The sequence below is a fragment of the Balearica regulorum genome, chromosome Z, assembly GCF_011004875.1.
Source record: "Balearica regulorum gibbericeps isolate bBalReg1 chromosome Z, bBalReg1.pri, whole genome shotgun sequence".
Taxonomy (NCBI): Eukaryota; Metazoa; Chordata; class Aves; order Gruiformes; family Gruidae; genus Balearica; species Balearica regulorum.
Genome location: NC_046220.1, coordinates 41,608,749 through 41,625,270, shown reverse-complemented (window position 1 = coordinate 41,625,270; position 16,522 = coordinate 41,608,749). Strand labels below are relative to the sequence as shown.

The following is a 16,522-nucleotide window of genomic DNA, read 5'->3' as shown; positions in this document are numbered from 1 at the left end:
TCACCTAGATTAAGCATTCCCAGACTGCAAGACGCGTGCCACCAGGAATAGGCAAGCCCTTTCAAAGTGGACTGCATTAAACATAGCCTGTTGCATATTTCTCTGAAGAGGAACGCTGCTTCAGCTGGCAAGGGTCTGCTTTTGTACCTGTGTATACCACGGCACGGACGTGCTGCCGTGGCTCTCTTCACTTGAGTGGAGCATGACTCCTCCTCATGCACACCGACACAGTGATGTGCTGCTGCTGCTGACACAAGAGCACTCAAACACAACTCTGGGGTCCACTGAGGGGCCTGAACAACAAAATTCAGGCATCCTAGACCTAGGTGGACAGGCAACAGGAGCAAGATTTTCCCCTTTCAGATATGGTTATTAAATGAAAGGGAAAAGAGAAACATTTTAAGTAATTCATTTTTCTGTTGACCCAATGCATCTCGGTAATTACCTCAGTTACGGTGTATTGATTCCAGTGTGCACCTGCTCTTACTTGAATCAATAGTGAAATTTCAATTGCTTCAATTGTAGTAGGGCTGGGTTATAAGGACTAACACTGAATTGCGTGTTTGAGTAGCACTTGCAACGCAAAATACGTACAAGCTACAATGAATGTTGCTCTTGTATGAGCTCAGGACTATCAGAAAAAAATCCTGAAACAAAGAAGTGGAAACATCTGAAGATCAAGGAAGGTTAGAGCACTTCAAATTTCACGGGCTGGCTCCGATGAGCGTCCTCTTTCCAGCAAAGGAAGACTCTCTAAAATCAAAATTAAGTTTTGCATCTCTATTCAGTGTTTCTTAAAAACAGTGAGCTGTGTTGAAAAGTCAACAACCTAAAGGGCGTGAGTCATGACTTTGAAAACCTGTTAGAGATAAATAGGTAGATGGGTTGAAGACAAGGCACAGCATCATTCTCCTGCGTGTCTGGCTATAAATCAAATAGTGAGGGGTGCATAGTTCTGAGTATAACTCAGCCTGAGGAGATGCTGCCACACTGCCCTCTTTAAAGATGGCTTCGCGTAACTTCACATCCAGCAATCCATTCAAATGCTCTCCCTTCATCGTACAGAAGAGGCACAAAAATTTTTGATGCTTGCCCAAGCACACACCACGACACTCAGAAAATTTCAGAGCTTCTCTACTTATTTGCTTGTACCTGAAAGCCAGGATCTCTCAAGTGCTAAATCAAGTATGCACAAAATCATATGACCGCATTTCTTTTTTTTTTTTTTTTTTTTTTTGTCTTTGATGAGCAATTCTGAGAGATGTCAAGAGTTCAGATGGAAGTTAGAAGCTGTTCGGTTACCTGACATCATAGAGTCAGTCGAAGCTGAACACCACGGATGGGAGGAAAATTGAGCAATTAGCAAAAAAACTCACTTCCAAAATATAAACAGTAGCTGAAGTTCCAACTTGGACGGGGACCAATAAACCACAGAAAACATCATGTGCTGGGAAAGCTGAACCTGAGCAGCAGCACCACTTGCGAAGATAGGAAACGTTAGCAAATGCCAAATATAAGGTGCAACACTCTGCAGAAACAATTTAATATATTTTGTGCTTAAAAAAAAAAAAAGCTCATTATTGTTGCCCGGTGATAAAGGATTACCTGCAAACTCTACTTAATCGCTTGCTTTGTAAAGCGGCTGAGCCCACCGATGGTGCTGGGGGCTCCCCGCCGGGCACGCTGACTGCGGGGCCCGGGCCATCCGGTGTGAGCACGAGTGCCAGGCTGCAGCAGGCCTCCCGCCCTCGCAGCTGCTGGCGGGGGCCCCGGGCAGCTCCTGCCGCAGAGGGCCTGGGGCGGCTGCCCCTGCGGGGCGGCGGCCGCGACACACGGTGCTCCCGCAGGCGGGACGCTGCCCTCCGCCGCCCCGCCCCGCTGTCCTTGCGGAGACCGCGTTTTTCACAAAGCAGGGTGCCACCGGCGGGTGGGAGGAGGGCGGAGGCCGCCAGCCCGCCCAGCTGCCCCCAGCCCCGCTTCACCCTGCCCAGGGCGGGGGCGCGGCCGCCGAGCGGGGCGGGCGGGGGAGGTGCGGGCTGCGGGCGGGCGCGGCCGGCGGGAGCGCACACAATGGACGCGCCGGGAACCGCCCGCAGGTCGGCGGGGGGGTGGGCAGGGGGGCACGCCGCCGCGGGCTCCCCCCGCCGCCGGGGCGGGGCGCACCTGGCCGTGGCGCCCGGCGGCGGCGGGGCAGAGGCGGGCAGGCCGCGGCGAGCGGCGGGGGGGGGCGGCGGGTGGCTTCCCATTGGCCGGGCGGCGGAGCCCCGCGCGGCGGCGTCGTGCGGTGCCTGCGAGCCGGCCGGGAGCGGCCGCGGCGCTGTCGCCGCCTCACAGGTCGCGGAGCGGCCGGGGCGCCGCGGCGGCAGCGGCGGCGGCGGCGGGTGAGAGGCGAGCGGGCCAGCGAGGGAGCGGGCGGCACCGCGGGCGGGGGGAGCGGCCCCGCGCGCCCCTGCCCGGCGGTGAGGAGGGGATTCCCTGCCTCGCATTCCCGCCCTCGCCCGGGGTCAGGTGCGGGGATGCCCCGGGGCTCCCGCCGCAGCCCCAGCGGCACGTCCCAGTGACCGGGCAACGGAGCCACGGAGGAATGCGACGGGCGAGCGGGAGGGCGCCGGCGGCCGCCACGGCGGCTGGGCGGCGGTGGCGATGCCGGGGAAGGGGCGGGGGGCGCCGCCGCTTTCTTCTCCCGCTGCCCGGGTGGGGGCAGGGGAGGCGCCCTCCGGCCCGCGGGTGCCGCTTCCTTCGGGGGCGGGGAGGGCGGGGGGCGGCCCCGGCGCTGGGAGGACGCCGCCCGGTCGCGGCGGCTGGTGTTCACCTCCGCGCTCCTCCGCAGGGCGCGCAGCCGAGCGCGGAGCGGCCCCGGCGAGCTGGTGATGAAGGCGCCGAGCAGGGGCTGAAGCCGGCGGCGGCGAGGCGGCGACCATGACGGTGTTCAGGCAGGAGAACCTGGAGGAGCACTACGAGACGGGCGAGGACCTGGGCAGGTGGGTGCGGGCCGGCGGGGGGGGAGCGGTTACCGCGGAGCGCGGCGGGGCGAGGGCCGGCGCAGCTCCTGCCGCCTGAGGTGTCCCCGCGTTGCCTTGCCACCCCCTCCGAAGTGCCCGCAGACAGGGAGCGGAGTTGGGTTTTAAGCTACAGCGCGTTTTCTTTTTTGGGTGCCGGTCCGATGGGATTTTGGACTTGGGCGGTTCCTAATTGTTACCCCCTCAGCCTGGCGCCCGCCTGGGTGTCGTGCGGGGCCGTACCTGCCGTCTCCGGGCCGGGGGAGCAGCTGTAACGCTGTAACGCTTGCTGCTCTTAGCCGGGCGGCTAACTGGGGACGCGGTGGGTTTGTAAAACGAAAGTTTGCATTGTGGAGGGTAGTGAAGGACTCCGTGTGCGTTGCACGTCTGTTTTGCTTTAATAACACGATTAAAGAAGTGAGAGAAACTCTGTGTTTGATCACTAGTGCTGCGGTGAGGATCGCTTTCGCGGCATCCCTGTTGGAGCTGTAGTTAGATCGGGGATGTGTTGCAGAGCGCTGCCGCTGCCTGCTTGAACCTTGGTTGTTGAATGCTGTGCAGTGATCTCCTACTGCCACGCTCTTTGTGTAAAGAGCTCAAGCGATAAGTGTCGCCTTGTTTTTTCAGTGCTTTCCGCGTTTTAAGAATTAGTTTAACACTGAAATGTGTGCGTCCTTTCATCTTCCTTCCGCCTTCTTTAAGGGGGAATTCGATGGCATTTTAGCACACCAGTATGGCAGAATCTTTTTCCAGCGTTCATCTCGGTCATTTCAGAGCTTAGGATCAGTGTTTAATCACCACAGAGCAGTGTATGTGGGGCAGATGATCTTACTTGGGCTTACATTTCCAGTGAAGGGTCCAGTGATAGCAAATGTTGCAAACAAGGTACTGCTGGTGGTATAGGCAGGAACTTAGAAATACAACACTGTTTCTTAAAAAAACCAACCCAAAAGCCCCCACATTATCAGAAAGTTCATTGGACTATATCTAAAATAAACTGCACCCCACTTACATACAAGCTTGTTGCTGAGACGTGTGTAGGTACAGGATGGATGTGTACTTTTATTTACACGTAGTGTTTTGGGTTGGATTTTTCATACTTTGAGAATGACAGGCTGTGTTGAACAGCGAAGTCATATTAACTTATTGGATATCTTGTTCGAAAGACACATTATTGTGCTAGACCATAAGTTTAGGTTGTGTGGTCTAAATATTTTATTTGGACACCTAAAACTTTTATTTGATTTCCATTCCTTTTGGCAAGAACACATAAAGTGTTCTGAAATCCAGGTTTAGATTTCTGGGCTTTTAAAACTATGCTTGTGCTTACAGATGCTGATACGTAATTAACTTTATAGAAGAAAATAAAGACACAGATCTTGAAATTATGTATCATATTTTCTTAATGTTCTTCAGGAGAAAGATGATGTCAGTGTGCTAGTTTATGGTTTATGTAATTTCTCTTGTAATTTTTTTAAAGAGAGTGTCAATGCGATGTTTGGTCCCCAATATATATTATGAAAGAGAACAATTGGCCTTAAGCTAATTACATAAGAAATGCTTAAATGTATGCAGATTTTTCCAAACAAACATGCTCCAAACATGCTCCATGCTACCATGTTCTGGTAGCTCCAGAACATAGCAGTGAAGACCAAGCGTTTAATTTTTACAGTATGAGGAAGTGCAAACACTGAATGTTATATAGGTTTGCTTTTTTTAAAAAAAAAAAAAAATCCCTATCTTTCAAATTGGCAGAATATTGGGTAATGGAGTTCAGTAAAAAATTGATATATTAATGTGGTCCGTTACAAAGTATTACAGTACTGAGGTTCTTATTGATCTTAATGCTATATAAGCTTGGCATGCAGTCTAAAACTGTAATATTTCAAGCATTTAAAAGAATGTTAAACTCTGCTCTTTATTTTTTCCCTCAAAAAAAAGTAAAACTAAGAATCTCATCAGTTTTATCTACTTCTGTGAGAAAATACAAGTGGACGATAAAACACTGTAAAATGTTTGACAGGGCATTTGCTTTAAAAATGGAATGCAGTTACTTAAAAGGACCAAAACTTTCACTTCAGCATCACTTTGAGAAACGGGTTATTCCAGTGCAAAGTGTTGCCATAAAACCATAAGAGTAAGCAAATCTCAGGATAGTTGTATGGTTTAATTCGGTGGTGTGTTTAACTTCTTTTTAAACTTAAATTTCTACGGTTACTTGAAATAGTCTCTCGTGAATGCCATGGATTTCCATTCCTCCTTTACCCCTTAGGTAGGTTTCTCACCATTACGTTTGCATACAAATGTAGTTGCAAATTTCAACCCTCAGGCAGAAAACTCAGAAAGTAGTGAATATTAAAAACACCTTTGACTTTAAAATTTCTTATGTTCGTTTGGGAACCCGAATTGTGATTTAATACTTGAGCAAAGCAATATTGAACAGTTCCATTTTGCAAAATCAATCTATTTTCCCCCTTCTTAGGAAAGAATTATTTTATTTCCTCTTACTTAGCTGCAGTCATGCAGCAAACAAGGTGAATAAATGAACAAATGAGTTTTTATAGACAGATGTGTGTTTGAATGAACGGTTCCTGCAGTTCCTCGGCCAACCTGCCTTTTAAGAAGCTAGGTGAAGATGCAAATACTCAGAAATTTTAATGGTCTTCACTATTTTCCCTTGTAAATTATTTAGTGTCTTTATTACCTTATAATATTTCTGACAGTAACTAAAATAAAAATCATTTGAATAATCAAGTGATCTAAAAGGTGTCTTCAAGCGCGTAAATGGGTTGTGTAAATGAAATTTTTGATTGAGACTGATAAAGGAGGTTTAAATATTGCTTAACATAAAACGTAGAGTTATGGGAAACAAGGAGGAAAGGATAATGGTGTGCCTAGGCTGGGAAAAAAATGCACTTTCTAGTTTTCTGGTATTTCACAGTGCCTTTGCAGAAAACATAATAAATAGTCCTCCCTCTTTTACCAAAATGTTTTCACTTTTATTCCCTTCTTGGGTTTGTTTTGATTTATACCTGGGGAGAATAAGAAAAAAAGGAACTTGGGATTGTGAATACTGACAGGATCACCCTTCTTTGTCTTTCCTGTACATGATTTCTTCCAACACATTCAGGGCAGTTTAAGTTGGTTTATCTTAAGCTTTTGTACCAAAACATTACTATGAGACTTGTGAATCAAATGTTGTCATTAGCACAGAACACATAGGAAGATTGTACGCTTGATCATTGTGTACATTGCATTGCGTACACTTTTTTTTCATCTTACTAATTTGAAGTGATACATATTACTTGCATTGTTCAGATTCAGGCTATCTACAGATGTGTTAAGTAACCATCTAGCAATGAAATTTCAAGGGGTAGTAGAGATTATCATGAAAGAGAACAAATTTACTAAAGCTATTTTCTTTATTTTAAATCTGCCTGCAGTTGCAGGTGATGTGACTGTGCATTTCAAATACCTTGCTGCAGTGCTTTTACTTCAGTCCGCCCAAAAGACAGGAATTCAAGTTCATCAGTATTAAAAACCTCACCACAGTGAGCATGCAAGTAAAGCCCAGATCAAGCTAATAATTTTTTTTTTTTACCCTCCTGTATTTGGCCTTACTTGGGAGTTGCTACAGCACTGTGAGAAATGTGGCATTGCTTAAATAATTATAGGTAGAGGTACCCAAACAAAGCTATGGTATAGTTATATACTGTGTTTATTTATGTGAATTGAAGTGATTTAGTTCCTGGTCTTACAAACACCACCTTCCTCCTTCACCCCCTAACCCCCATTTTGTGGGTCTTTTTTCTTCTTTAAATCTTCATGTGCTTCCTAAAAGAGATGAAGATTGTTGAGGTAAAGTTGTGGAATTGAAGAATGGTATTTGCATTGCACTGTGGTTTGCAGTTTTCAGGTTCTTATTGATCCAAGAAGTAGGAAAAGGTATCAATTTTAAACTTCAAGCTTGTTTGGACCTGTTGGACTCACTAGAGGAACAGTTGCGACTTGTTGAATAAAAGCTATGATGAATCTCTGCAGTTTTGGAAACCAATCTGTTTCTGCTTGGTAGCTCACTAAGCAGAGACACTAACAGTAAAAAGCAGTAAGCTAACCCTGCTATCTAAGGTATCTAATTGCCTTATCAGTTGTGAGAGAAAAATGCATAGGATAACATGCTGAAGATGCCGATAAGAGAGAACAGGGAATTGTGAAAATGTGTATTTACCATCTGAAAAATGTTCTTTTACCTTTGAGTGTTGAGTGAAAAGAGGTTGGGTTTGCGTTTTTTTTCCCTGTATGCTGGAAACTGATTTCTGTAGTAAGCAGGGGTATGCACGCAGAACATACATACATATATATATAAGCATGCATGTATGTATTTTTGGTTATTCGCATATTAGTTTTCAGAAATGCTGCTTTTTAGAGCTGTGAAGGCTGTCTGTCATCTATCCACCCACCATAACTATAACTACATTGCGCTCCTGTGTTGGGAGCAAAGCAAAAACACCGAAAAAAATACTTGGATGGCAACTAGAATTTGATCTTCGTGGCTCTTTTCAGGCTTGACAACCTAAACTAATCTTGCTGACTAGCCGATGTACTAAAATTGTGTGAGTATTGTCAAGCCCTGTTGTGAAATGTATAGGATGTGAAATTCCTTTGAGGTGATGCTTCCTTTCTAAATGGTCACATTTAAAATCCATGCCAGCTGTCTTTAAAAATGTTATAGTGTAACATTTTTTCCTATTAATTATGAGATTAGAAAGTCATGGGGGGAAGGAGCAATGCGAAAGATGGTCTGGTAAGGCTAAAAGTATTGCATGTAAGGTATAAAATTTTTAATTGTGACACATTGAAGTTACCAGGTTTTGTTTTCATGGATTTTCTTGCTGTAACCTCCTCTCCGTTGCGCCATTAAAAGGCGTGTGTTAACCTTCCTTTTGACACAGAGGTAAAATGGTTAAGTACTGAAGATGCAGAAGGCACAAACTTCTGCAGTACCATTTTCTGTTACTCATACAGGCACAACAATAAGCAGTGCAAGTCTGGTATTCACTGCTTCTATAACTACATGTATGCAAATTTCAATGGTAATTAATTACAGTAAATTGAGTGGACTGTATGAGTTTTTCAGGGACAAAAACCTGGGAAGAAACCCTGAAAATGCTGGCCACAAAGATACTGTTTGAGCAGGAAGCCTGGTTGGTTGGTTGGTGTCTTTGTGTGGCTTTTTTTTTTTTTTTTTTTTAAGATTTGAAAATTGTGAAATTCAGATTACAACAAAGAACCTCTTCTGTGCTGTTTGTGAACCACATAAATGTTGTATCCGTCTTGTCATCTCTAAGAGAAGTTGGTTATTCCATGCTTGTCTGCAAATCCTGGCCCTGATGGTTGCATGGGTGCTGAAAAAGGTTTCTTAACTGGAAAGTGTGGTGGGAGGAATTATTTTTCTGCGTCTCAAGTCACTTTACCTCCCAGCTATGCCTCAAAATGCCTCCTTTTCATAAACGCCTAATAACCTGTGAGCTGCTGATTGCGCAGGCTGTATTAGGCTGTCACTGTACGGTGCTAACTGGTGACAATTACTGCTTTATAAAAAATGTGTTGAGAAGTTTGCTGCATGAAAAGCACAAGAGGTGCAGATGCTTTTTTGCGTATAACTGCTTGGTCCTGCTTAGTTTATTTCTCACTTAGGGGGAGAATAATGCCTGCTTTGTAGGTCTTTGAAAATGAAGTGTAATTAAAACTAGAGCTTGCTTACTATGCTGTGCCTTCAGATTAAATGCACAAATCTTTGTAAATCTAAACTCATCAGGAAGCAGATAAAAATGCTTGTCTTTGATTTCTCTTCTAGCCAGGCTGAGACACAATCAGTACCAGAGCTGGTATGTTAGGGGTGTGCTGAAACTTTCATTCTGACTTTCTGGGCTTTGCATTTTTGTCCTTCTGTGTTTGTGAGGGTTTTTTGGTGTTTCTTGTTTTTTTTCCTCCCCGTTATCTCCCTTTACAGATGTTTGAGTATGTCATTTCCTCTGCTGGAGCTGTGCATATTGAACAAAGATTGGGCCCCTTTGGCATAGGAAAAGGGAGGCCGAGGCCGTGTTTTCATGAGAGCTGTGTGCCAAGCTCAGTCCACACTGTCAGTGACTGAAAGGAACAGTATCACTTTCCTCTGCTGTGTGTTTCTGTGGGGATTTTTTTTTGTTTTCTTTTTTTTTTTTTGACACAGCAGTGCTGTCAAAGGGAAAGAAAAAACACCTTATATCTAATTTATGGCAGCAATGCACACTCAGGTCTGCTGAAAGCACTGTGAAATCTCAGCCTGCATGAGTTGTGATTGCCTCCATAAATCTACCTCAAGTTAAATATGTAGCACGAACAGAGAGATAAAGAGTCATGTTACTACAAAGGCAGAAGAACATAAACGGAAAACAAGGAAGTTAAGGTGGAAATTAGGAGAACAACGGACGGTGCGGTGGTTCTGGAGTAACCTTGACGAGCAGTGGTTGCAGTTCGTCACAAGTGTTCAAAGGTGTATCAGTTTTTGGAGGAAATTGCATATTTCCTGTGAGATGTGGGCTTAATGACCAGGTGTCCTGTTTATAACTGACTTGGTTGGTGAACCTGTGCGACTTGTTGGTACGATTTTTCATTCCAAAGAAAATGTGCCAGTTAGAAACTGCTGAGCCACTGCTTTGTTTCCTGGATGGTAGTGCCTTGCATAAGAGCTCTGTCTCAAATAAAAATGTTGTTTCTCAAACTGTATTTTGACCCCATTGCAGGAAGACAGGTGTCACAAAGGAGGATTACCCAGCAAACTCGAGGTTCATCTACTTACCGTGCAGTATAGTAGATCCTACTTAACCATCACTAGTTCATGGCTAAGCTAGGCAGAAGCTGAGAGAAGTGTGGACAAAGCCTAAAGATCTTCACACCTAAACTATTTTGTTGCATGTCTTTGTTTTGCAGTGAATTCTGGAGTAACATAAATGGTGTGAAATTTAGTAGAACCAGGTACAAGGGCCTGTGCCAAGGAGTCTAATACAGGTAATGCTGTTAAACTCTGAGATCTCGTCACTTAAGGGATGACACAGCAAGAGGTTAACCTGCATGTTTTGGGCGGTTGTTGGGTGACATTCCTGTTGGTTTTGGTGCAGTTATGGAACAGACTAATACCAGAGAGGAATTATAGGGGCGGGTATCTCCCCGTATCCTTGTGCAATACATTGCTACGTCTTCCTTTACATTGTATTCACAGCTCTTGTCCCTCCATTTCAAAGAGATTGCTGCTGTTCTGTTGTACAGTGAAGAAGAAACACTTAGGTGGTGAAGCTGTGGGAAGAAGCTTTTTGCAACAGGAGACTTAAGAGTTTGGTATGTTTAGCCTTGCACCACAAAGCTTGGAGTCACATGAATTTCAGATGCACTGGGAGAACGAAAAAGCTTGGGGAAACAAACTTTTGAAACTAGATTTACATTTACAGTATTCACAGATGACTCTGCAGGCTGGAAATTAAATGGCTGCTTGACTCCAGGAGAGCAAACTTTGGGGCTTGTCTTTGGAATGAAGCCAGTGGGAACAAGGAACCTAAATTGTATTGAGACTGAGCTTGTAAAATTAAAGGAAAGGATTGCATCATACTGTCCTGGGGAAGAAGGAAGCTGGTAAGGATACAGTCATAGTAGTTATCTTAGTTCAGTTTTAACTCTCTCTTTCAAAGTTTCTGGCCATATTGTAGTCCTTGAGGATGTTGTCCTTTTGTACTAAAGATATAATATTTTTAGTGTGTTGAAGTTTGGTGGGTTTTTTGGTTGTGGCACACATTGATGTTGAGGAGAATGTCTTGTAATAGGTGCTTTTCACTCAAATTGAGAGTAGTTCACGTGGTTTAGGATTGCTGTAAAACACCACACTGAGTAATCCACTTGATGGTCAGCAACCTTATACTCTTGGTTTTGATGTTTTATTTCCTTCCCATTATAGCCTCCTGATTACGCAAGCAAATGTGACAGAGAATTTCTGCTTCAAGAGGCAGTACTGTTGAGGAGGAAGCATCATTGCATGGCTGCCCAGACCACGTGCATGCATTGACCACCAGCAGCAGGGACCTTGCAGTGCAGTGGTGTACCACACTTTACTAGAGCAAATCTTCCCCAGTATGGTCTGCCTGCAGGTGCAAGTCTGTTGGGAAGCTTAGATGGTCTTGCCTGTACAGTAAGATAAAGAAAGAGATAAAGATATCTCTTACTGGGTGATCACAAACATAAGGGACATATCCAAAGCTTGGAAGAGTTCACGATCAGTGTAAATTATAACTGTGTATACAACCTGACTGAAAGGTATAGTTTAATTGAATTTTCTACTGAACTACGTGGAGGAGTGAGCCTTTGGAAGGGAAAAAATGGCTTTGAGCAGTAATGTTCTGTCTGTGCACTTCTTGCTTAACCAGGATGCTAAGTTAGCCTGTAACTGAGCTGGTGTACTGGAAATACTTGATAGCCACTGTATCTTTTTTTGTGAGCAATTCATACTATGTTTCTAAGTTTTCACAAGTTGCTTGAGGAGCCCTACTTCTTGTCTGGTATGTAAATTGGTTTCTGAACTCTTGTGCCTTTCCTCAGTTTTCTGTCAAGAACCCATAAGTGGTCGTTGTAAGACTTGAGGTAAGGTGTGGGTGTGCCTGTAGAAGTGTTCACTTAGAGTACCTGCTCTTGTGCCATGGGAACTGATAGCGGAGGAACGTTTTTTCCACGTCATACAGTTTGTTGAAGCTGTGGTGTTTTAAGTTGTTACTCTTACAGCACAGAGGGCGTTCATTTTCTGGAGTCTTTGGTGACTTTTAACTCTCTTGTAATTATAGAGAAGTGGTCCCTCATCTATTCTTTCTCTGTCTTCTGAAATTTTTAGTCTTGTTGACTATTGCAGGGTTGTTTGCAGCTTAAGAGGATTGGACTTCATTGCTGAGATGGTCCTTGGTAATCCTGTATTTCTAAGTGAGACTAAGAAAGCCAATCCTTAAAATTTACAGTCATGTACTCTGTGTGGTGTGTGTTATTTGGTACTGCGCTTACTTTGCTTAGTTAAGTAGGTATAACTAGGTAGAGCTAACTTTTAATTGATAATACTGTATTCTGTTCTGGCATGGTTTACAGCTAAATTACTCTGCCAAGTTTAACAGAGATCGAGGTGTGCGGTTTTTCCGCTTTATCCACAGAGGAAAATATTAATGGGTGTTTTGCTTAGGTCTAACAATTTTGTGGCCCAGAATTCAGCACTTGCAATAGCTTTATCAACAAAAACAGTACATGGGAGTCTTAGATGCTAATAAATTTTAGCTTTTTTTTGATACCTTTCTTCTTCCTGAGTCTGATTCTGTTATTGGGAAACTTGGCTCCTGTTACCTTTAATGAAGATGATGCAGATGTAATCCCAGAGATGGATCTTTCACCTTGTCTCCTTCTGCTTTCTTTTATCTTTTGAGGTCTTGGGGTTTTTGTGGCATTCTTTGGTTTGTTTTTGGTTTTTTTTCTGCAAGCATAAACTTCAAACATTTTGCTATGGGAGTTGGGACTTTTTTTGTATATTATCTGGCAGTATTTTCTTATCTCCATGAGCAGAGCCATCTGTGCAGGAAAGCACATCAGGGAACGGCTTAGTTCCTTATGTCTCATCTTTTCTCATTCCTTTTTATTTGAAGGAACCTTCTGATACTATTTACTTCACATTCCTGGCTAAAAGAAGGATCACTTTTCCTGCTTTTGTTGCCAGTTATAGTATTAACTGGAGAACAAACCATTCCAGATTATATTTTATAAAGCCAGTCCACTTCTGCTGCCCTTTTTGTTCCTTTAAAAAGAAACCTTTACATTACTGTCCCTCCTAAGGGTGTATGAGTTCCTGGTCAGCGCTGCCTTACTTGCCTGGGTGTTTTTACAGGGTGGCTAAACCAGCCTAATGAGAGGGCCAGTGAATGGGACGATCCCGTTCCTCGCCCACTGAGCTGCATTCTCCTGCTGCTTCTCCCATGCTGGCACTGGCACCATCCCGAGCGCAGCCTGGAGGGGATTACAGATTGAGCTCCCTGAAGTGGGTCACCGTGGGCACGTCGGGCAAGTATCAGTGCCAGTCGCCAGCACAGCGTAGGAATGCACAGCCAGAGGGATGGGGAAGCCTCCGGTTGTGAACGGATGCTGGCTCAATCTACTAACCCACGCTATAAAGCCCATGCCCTGTGCGCTCTGCGTCACTGCCGTGCAGGGGTGGCCGGCTAAGACCACATGGAAGAGCTGCTCTGAACTGGGAAGCAAAACCCGGCTGTCAATTAACCCTGGACCATGAGATTGGTGACTGCACAGTCTGAGTATGTTTTCCCGCAGCAGCAGCCGTAGGGTAGCCAGACAAGCTCTCCATTTGCATGGAGGTCAGAGAGGGCAACTTGGAATATTTTTTTTTTTAAAATGTTCTAAATTCATAAGTGCCCAAGCTCGTCTGTGAGCGTGAGTTGTAGTGACTAAAGGCTGAAAAGCTGGGCAAGTGGACAATTATTTGGCTTTAAATAGCAGCCCATAAAACCATAATATATATGAAAAATTACTAGGGGACTTGGTATGAGATTTGTGTATGTGACACAAACTGTGCTTTGTTTGTAGTGCCATGTTGTCTTAAAAAGCTGCCTTCGCTCAAGGAAAGCAGTGTTTTCATCACTGGCTTACATTTTTTGGCTTAAATGATGTGTTTATAGATTGTATTGCTTGATGAGTTTCTTATGTATTTAGCTAACATCAAGTTAATAATTGGAGGAGAAAAAACAGAAATTTTCCTGTGTGAAAAATGACTCTGCCATCTTCTGTGGAGTGTAAGCTTGAGGTTGTATGTTTCTCCTTGTGCTCTGGTACTGAAAGGTTAGTAAGATACCTGTGGATTTTACAGTGATTCTTCGTACCTGATGGGAAGTAATAAAAAGTGGTGAAATCCATTTCTCACCTTTAATTCTATCATTTCTTGGGAAAGCTGAGTCATAACCTGTTTGGGGCTTTGCAGTCCATCCTCACTTCTGCTTTCAGTGATTAGATTTTTCCCTTTTTGTAGCAAGTGTTTGATGAATGATCCCTACCCTACCACTGTATTAAATGATTTTTTCAAATATACTGAAAAAGCAACATTTTCTTACATTAGCATTATTTAATGTATCTAACAAGTGCAGCTGTGCTGCGAATGTCATGCATTTGTGTGTTTTTATTTGTGGCCATACAACGTAGGTATCTTCCAGAGTCAAAATCTGCATAGAAATGCTGCCTAGAGACGTGCTGCTATTGCTTGTTAAGATCACAGGTCATATGCTATGAAACAGGGAAGTTCTAAAAAGGTGAAATAAAGGGAAGCTGCTCATTGTGGGATAGGACAAGGGGTAATGGTTTTAAACTGAAAGAGGGTAGATTTAGATTAGATGTTAGGAAGACATTCTTGACTGTGAGGGTGGTGAGGCCCTGGAACAGATTGCCCAGAGAAGCTGTGGGTGCCCCCTCCCTGGAAGTGTTCAAGGCCAGGTTGGATGGGGCTTTGGGCAACGTGGTCTAGTGGAGGGTGTCCCTGCCCGCAGCAGGGGGCTTGGAGCTAGGTGATCTTTGAGGTCCCTTCCAACACAAACCGTTCTGTGATTCTATCATTGTGATGAAAGAGTGGATGGCATAACTGAGATCTGATAAGCATTATCACTAGACTTTTCCTCCCCAAGCTGAAGGACAAATACGCACTTCAGGCGTGGTTCAGAACCCCTGGCTACAGAAGAGAAGCAGGAAACTTAAAACGTTTTATGAAATGGCAGCAACAACAGTCTTTAGCATCACCAAAATCAGATGTTTGTTCTGCTCATATATTTCAATAGTCAGCCCAGGCTCCTGGTTTAAGAATTTCTGAGTAAGTGATGACTGAGCTTTTATGTTCAGTTCCGAGTCAAATGTACGTCACATACATCTTTCAACATTTAGCAAGACTAACTTATGATTTAATGTTAATTGCTGAACTGGCTTACAAATTTCATGAAAAGCCCAAATGAAGGGGAAAATGAAGTACTAAAAAGCAATGGAAGCATTACGACTCAAACTCTTGACATGAAATATTGGCATGGTATATTAAGTTCTTTATTTATATGGGTATGTACTTAGGCATTGATCCTTTATGTGCATGCTCCTTCTTAATACTGTAAATGGCTGTAAGGGTAGCACTTTCCTTGAAAATCTGTGTATTTCTGCATTATCCCACCTTCTTTCTGGCTTTTTGTTTTCCATCATAGATCTAGTTATTACCTGCACTGTTTACAAGCATTAAGTACTCTGCTTTTCATACTGTAAGATGATGTCTGAAAAGGCTTTAGCAGATGTATTCAGACCAAATGGGTTTCAGCAAGCTGCAGCCCAAGTATCATTAATAGGAAATGGCTGACATCCAGCTGCCTTGGAAGTTTTACAGCCATATATATTTCCCCATCTTATACATTAAATACCACTCCATCTCAACATGGATTTCACATTGGTATTTTAAATCACCGCATCTATGAGTATGCTTCTGTCTAAAGCATTTTCTTCAGCCCTTGCTTGGGCAAATAAGAAGTTTTTTGCTTTCTGTAGTTTGATAATCACTTAAGTGTAAGTGCTTGTGTTAAGGGACTTGAGTCATGGGACTTTCTCACATTTTCACTTTTTTGTTTTTACCGTCTCCAAGTTTTACAAGAATCATACGTGTGTGTTTAAACTGAGTTCACTTTCATACTGGTTGTGTATATCTTCTTTTATTTGTCATGTGAGATAACTGACACCACATTTTTTTCCTGTTGTATATTGGCAAAGGACCAGCTTCAAAGTCCTGTAGAACAGGCCGGTACTTTTTCCATTTTGTTACAGTATTATCAATGCATATGTCAGAGATCAGTGACTTGGAAGTGTTCGTTGAGAGAGGACCACAGAATACCAAGATTCGGTCAATCTGACACTATGCTTGTGTTTGCGAACTGTAGAGTCCAAATGAGAGAAACAGTGAGAATGTGGTTTAGCACTGCTGTCGTCTGTATACGACAGACGACAAAGCTCTTGAGCTTTGTGCTATGGCTTAGTCTCATATTAAAAATTAAAATTACAATAAAAGGGGGATTGAACAGACCATGGAGAAGAATGTTTAAAACCCAGCTCTTACGTTTTCAAACTGTATAATACCTGTGCACTTAGGCCATCTCACATTGAACTATGTTGGATGAAATTTGAAAGAGAAAAGTAATTGTGTGGTAAAAAGAGTTCTCAACAAGGAACCATGAAAAATTGTTTCTTTCTTGAACAGTGAGAAGTTTTACAGCTCCTAAAGAGAGCAAGTCACAGCGTTTAGATACTCTGCTTTTGCTTACAAAGGAATAGCCAACAACTTGATTGCTATTCCTGCGTAGGCAATAATTGGATCAGAGGGCAGAAAAAAAATAGTGTCTGGCCAGTGCTCAGCCTCTTGCATAAAGTTTCAGTGATGTTGCATTTCT

At 43.7% G+C, this 16,522-nt stretch overlaps 1 protein-coding gene and 1 long non-coding RNA gene across 9 annotated transcripts in view; both read left to right on the top strand.

Moving 5' to 3' along the window:
- Positions 1-2,301: 2,301 nt before the first annotated feature.
- Positions 2,302-16,522, top strand: part of DAPK1 (death associated protein kinase 1) — an 88,595-nt gene continuing 74,374 nt past the window's right edge. For 3 of the 8 annotated variants that reach the window (XM_075741018.1, XM_075741017.1, XM_075741013.1), the window contains exon 1: positions 2,758-2,981. In XM_075741018.1, coding sequence (XP_075597133.1) covers positions 2,920-2,981 — 62 coding nt within the window. In that variant the 5' untranslated portion in view covers positions 2,758-2,919. Of the gene's footprint in view, positions 2,504-2,757; positions 2,982-5,211; positions 5,272-16,522 lie in introns of those variants that run through there. The other 5 variants (XM_075741021.1, XM_075741020.1, XM_075741015.1 and 2 more) reach the window with 4 other exon arrangements.
- LOC142599433 (uncharacterized) lies at positions 9,442-14,118 on the top strand. The gene is made up of 3 exons (XR_012832996.1): positions 9,442-10,049; positions 10,283-10,667; positions 10,987-14,118. It is a non-coding gene; the product is annotated as an uncharacterized LOC142599433 (long non-coding RNA).